Source organism: Vespula pensylvanica, chromosome 8 (assembly GCF_014466175.1).
Source record: "Vespula pensylvanica isolate Volc-1 chromosome 8, ASM1446617v1, whole genome shotgun sequence".
NCBI lineage: Eukaryota > Metazoa > Arthropoda > Insecta > Hymenoptera > Vespidae > Vespula > Vespula pensylvanica.
The window spans coordinates 4,361,647-4,367,212 of NC_057692.1; the positions used below are offsets into that span (position 1 = coordinate 4,361,647).

The 5,566-nt window shown below is 40.9% G+C and overlaps 1 protein-coding gene across 1 annotated transcript in view; it reads left to right on the forward strand.

Annotated features, from left to right (window-relative positions):
- LOC122631124 (glutamate-gated chloride channel-like) overlaps positions 1-4,685 on the forward strand; it is a 63,681-nt gene extending 58,996 nt beyond the window's left edge. Inside the window, 9 exon segments of the mRNA XM_043816417.1 lie at positions 174-243; positions 371-524; positions 683-765; positions 900-1,034; positions 1,140-1,292; positions 1,602-1,882; positions 2,829-3,061; positions 3,064-3,226; positions 3,260-4,685. Coding sequence (XP_043672352.1) covers positions 174-243; positions 371-524; positions 683-765; positions 900-1,034; positions 1,140-1,292; positions 1,602-1,882; positions 2,829-3,061; positions 3,064-3,226; positions 3,260-3,802 — 1,815 coding nt within the window. The 3' untranslated portion in view covers positions 3,803-4,685.
- The last annotated feature ends 881 nt before the right edge of the window (positions 4,686-5,566 follow it).

Below are 5,566 nucleotides of genomic sequence, written 5' to 3' on the forward strand. Positions count from 1 at the left end.
CTACATTAAATTTTAACATTAATTAAAAAAAAAGTGCTCTTATCGTTTGTCCCATATATTTTATTTTTTCTTGCTCGGAGTTATACTTTCCGTATAACCCAATAATCGCGTCCACGAGCGTGTTCCAACTTTGTTGAACTTTGCGTTTCTGAAATACGATTATGTGCCTACAGGAATACTCCGTACAATTAACATTTCGGGAACAATGGTTAGACGAGAGACTACGATTTAATGACTTCGGAGGTACGTACAACGAGCGTTATTTTTAATGATTTAATCATTTCGCGTTTGCATTTTTTCGAGGATATCGTAATAATCTTGCTAGATTTGTATGCAAGGATATATAGAACGAATTTCGTGCTTGTTTCAGGTCGACTGAGATATTTAACATTAACAGAAGCCAATCGCGTATGGATGCCGGATTTATTCTTTTCAAATGAGAAGGAGGGTCATTTTCATAATATTATTATGCCCAACGTTTATATACGAATCTTTCCAAATGGTTCGGTTCTTTACAGTATACGGTACGTATTAATTCTTTGAAATTATTCCAACGATATAATATTTTCTCGCTTGTTCATCGATGACTAACTATAACGACCGTATATTTATACGGTGTGCATCCCGTAATTATTTCACGCGATATAAATCCATCATCAAAGTTTCACCTTACTTCCCGCAGAATATCATTGACACTCTCGTGCCCCATGAATTTGAAATTGTATCCTCTGGACAAACAAGTTTGCTCGCTACGCATGGCCAGCTGTAAGTTTAAATATTAAAAACGAACAGTCGTAGTACATTCGTATCAATCCTAATTTCATTCAGATAATGCTTATGTAACGTTCTTTTTTCTTTCCTGTTTTTTTTTTTTTTTTTTTTTCGTAAACATAATTTAGACGGATGGACGACTACCGACTTGGTCTTCCTTTGGAAAGAAGGTGATCCCGTCCAGGTTGTTAAGAACTTACACCTGCCTAGGTTCACCCTAGAAAAATTTCTCACCGACTATTGCAACAGTAGAACCAATACCGGTTAGTATCGTACGAAAATAATAACCCCCTGAACGTTACTCGTATAATAAAAAAGAAAAGAAAAGAAAAGAAAAGAAAAATCCAAATTTTTCATCGACTTTTCAGGAGAGTACAGTTGCCTGAAAGTAGACCTGCTCTTCAAGAGAGAATTCAGCTACTATCTCATCCAAATCTACATCCCCTGCTGCATGCTTGTCATCGTCTCTTGGGTCTCTTTCTGGCTGGATCAAAGTGCCGTACCTGCTCGAGTATCGTTAGGTCAGAGTAGTATGAATCGATAATACGTCCTACGTCAAGTTTCTACGATCTTATCCATTTCCTCGTACGATACTTGTTAGAACCCATCTAGACAACCTCGATCGTTTTTCACGAATATCTTCTAATATTTCTCAACATTCCAACGCCATAAATTCGTAACGTCAGATCGTATAAGATTCTTCTTTTATATACATAATCTGCGAAAATTGGATCACGCGTTGCGTTTATTGATTATCGTGAAACGTGACGTTATTCTCGTTCTAACCGAATGGGAAATGTTAATTGGATAATTTTTCTATGTTTATTCAGGCGTGACAACACTACTGACTATGGCCACGCAGACATCGGGAATAAATGCCTCACTGCCACCAGTCTCCTACACAAAGGCCATCGACGTTTGGACGGGGGTATGCCTGACCTTTGTATTCGGTGCGCTACTCGAATTCGCCTTGGTGAATTATGCATCGCGCAGCGATATGCACAGTGACAACATAAACAAAAAATTCCCACCGAGCGAAATGGAACACTCCTCCTCGGTTGATCCAACATCGGAGGTCCTCGACGCGGACGGTTCGGCGAATTTCGCCATGGTCAGTATCCATCCTTGCAAATTTTTATTACGAAGGATCTATCAACGATCATTAAGTTAACGCATTTTCGATAAAGATACAGAATCGTATCGAATGAGAATCGTATCATTGCTTTAACAATCGGATAGATTAATTCAATTTTTAACGCCGATTCAAAGGCCGATAGAGTAGTACACTCAGTGTCGTTTCAAAATCTATAGCTCTCGTTCTGATCTAACGTCGCAGGCTGCGAATTTTTTTTATGAACATATCATTTCAGTTAAAAATACATATAATAGAAACAGTCGACGATGAGAATTGAATTCTCTATCCGATTCATTTTTATTATTATCGTTTGAAGCATCGACCAAGTATTACACGTGTTCACCACGTTTTCGTTAATTACTCCTTCATTTTGACGAAAGAAAAAGATTGGAATTTCATTGGTGAATAATAAAGTAACTTTGCTTGTAGCATTTATCGCGTACCATTTCATCTTGGTTCGATTATAATAGTTCCACAATCGCGAATGCGTTAACACGGAAACAAACTCCAAATATGAATGAATAAAAGACAAAGATTTGCTCTTAATTCATGGTGGATATTAAAAATGTTTCATTCTTAATACCCACTACGAAGAGTTAAATCATTATCACCGCCCGCATCTATTTCGATCGACAATCCATTCGAGCGATCCAACCGGGACCTAATAAATGAAGAAAAGAAAGACTATATGGTGTCCTGGCACGGTTGATCCTGGCAGTCGAGCGAGACTTGAGGGGAGAGACGGGAGAAATATCCAGGGATAGCCGTCAAATAAAGGAAAGGGGAAATGCCTGCTCGACGGCCAGGAAAAGAAGAGAGAAAATAAAAAAAAAATAAATAAATAAATAAAAAATAAAAAAATAAAAAGGGACGGACCTGAGCTCAGTCGACTAACGGTTCAATACCGACCGAATTCTTTCAGAAGCCTCTGGTCCAACACCCGGAGGATACCATGTCGATGGATAAGATGCAGCAGTGCGAAATACATATGCAACCGCGAAAAAAAAACTGCTGCAGGTCGTGGCTGTCCAAGTTCCCGACGAGGTCCAAGCGCATCGACGTCATCTCACGAATCTTCTTCCCCATCGTATTCGCTTTCTTCAACCTGACGTACTGGTCCACGTATCTGTTCCGGGACGAAGCGGAGGGCGAGTAAATCTCGACGAGGAAGCGCTCGGATCAAGGGACGTGGCTCGCGGCCATCCCCACCATTATTCCCACGGAAGAACACATCGTTCGCGTCCTAAACATCGACACTATCACCATCACCAACACAATCATCAACATCAGCATCAGCATCAACAACAACAGCAGCAGCAGCAACCGTCGCAACAGCAACAGCAGCAGCAGCATCAACATCAGCAGCAACCGTCGCAACAGCAGCAACAACAACGTCGTCATCATCATCGTCACCATCATCACCACCACCATCACCATCACCATCATAGAGAGCAACAGCAAACGTTACATGCACCACCACCACCTCTACCACCCCAACAAACACCTACAGGGTCGTCGTACTCGCCCGTACAGACGCTCGAAGACGATCGTTACTCGCCGCGAACTTCCAGGCATTCCTGCAGAAGCTCGACGAGATCTTCGCAGTCGCCGTCGCTATCACCGTCGTCGAGAACGGCGACCCCGTCGCCACCGTCGGCGCCCGTTAGGCCGGCACCACCTCAACGTTTTCATCACTTCCCGCAATTTCCTTCGTCGCGTACCATGAGGTGCTGTTGGGGTCTAATAACGTGCAGGTGGTTGTCCTGCAAGGCCAAGGGTAGCGCTAGAATCGACTTCATATCGCGGGCGGCCTTTCCCCTCATGTTCATCCTCTTCAACCTAACCTACTGGTCCGCTTACCTCTTTCGAGGTGAGGATACCGTGGGTTCGAACTAGTAGAGATGCGTTCCGATTGCGAAGAGAAAAAAAAAGGGAAAGAGAAAGAAACAAAGAAGGAATGAAAGATGATAGATAGATAGATAGATAGATAGATAGATAAATAGATATCGAATGAACGAGGATTAGCTTAATGGATGGAATACAACAAGTCAACAAAGTTTGAAGACATGAAACTACTCTATCTTGCTCGAAAAAGGGAAGAACGTTCTTTGGCCGATTTTGAATCGGTCATGCGACCATCAAGCGAGGGAAAGTCGAAGGGAAAGATAACTCTTTCGAAGATGGAAAACGGCGGACACAAGTAGAGGATGAAAATGAAGATTCTCGGCGACGACGGTGGTAGGGAGTACTTCGTCATAAGGAAAAACGATGTGGGACAAGTTGTTCGGACGTGAAAGTGATGGGAAAACTCTCGCGTTGTCTTTCCATCGAAAGAGAACGTGAGAGATTGCGGAAACACACACTGATACACACGCACGCGCACATGCGCACATATACACTGACACACATACACGTATGCTGGTGCCATTATACTCTCGACTCATAAAACACACACATACAAGCGCATGAATAGACGGGAGGGGACACACGAATTACATATTAACATAGAGAGTTACATATACACACACGTACACATCTATTTACAAGCGCAAAAAGATTTACACACACATACACATTCGGAAGACCGCGTGCCACAGAGACTGAAGAGAGAAATCAACGCAGTGGGCCCTGTATAGCCACGGCCTGTTAACAATTTACAATGCATATAAGTTTATAAATACTATAAATCTAACGTATTGAGACAAGTAACTCGTTATTGCAGTCAGTGAATCCTTTATATATGCGTATATATAAATATATACATATAAATATATAAGCATACAATCGTAAGATTTCCAGTCTCGTGATCGTCATTGAAGGGGAGGAAAAGATAAGAGAAAACAAAAAAAGATGAAGAGAAAAAAGAAAAAAAAAAAAGAGCAAAGGAAACAATGGTTGAATTACAAAGTAATATAAAATTAAATGAGATAAAAAAAGAAAAGAAAAGAAAAAAAGCAAGAAAAAAAAAGGAAAAAAAATAAGACTAAAGGGATAAGAGAAAATACGAGGGAAGGCAAAAGAAAAAAAAAAAAAAGAAAAAAAAAAGAAAAAGAAATGAGGAAACGAGACCATCTTAGATAAAGGACACACACTCTCTCTCTCTTTCTCTCCCTCTCTCTCTCTCTCTCTCTCTCTCTCTATCTCTCTCTATTTCTGTCTCTCTTTTTTCCACCCTCCATCCCTCTTGTTTTTTTCGTGTCTCATTTTACTGTCGTCTCGAAGAGACGCCGTCATTTTCTTCTTTTTTTTTTCTTTTTTTGTTGGAATCGACGAAACATAAGAATCGGGGATGAAGACGTCGATTCGTTGCGGCAATGAAACGATAGATAGCGATGAAAAGAATGAAAATTTTCTTCGAAGAAAACAAAGAGATGGATGGTCGTCGTTTGTCCTCCTTCTCCTTCTCCTCCTCCTCCTTTTCCACCATCCTTTTCTTTTACCCTTTCACCCTTGCTTTTTCTCTCTCTTCCCTCTCTCTTCTTTGTATCTCTCTTTCTCTCTCACGATATATCAAAGATCGACAGGAGTTAAAGTTCTTGATCGTAACGCTCGAGGCTGGAAATCTCGCACGGTAGATAATACGAATCAATAATTTAATCGTCCATAAGGACATGATGTTTTCCGTCAGAGAAGGAAGATAAGTGTACAAGTATTTTCTCG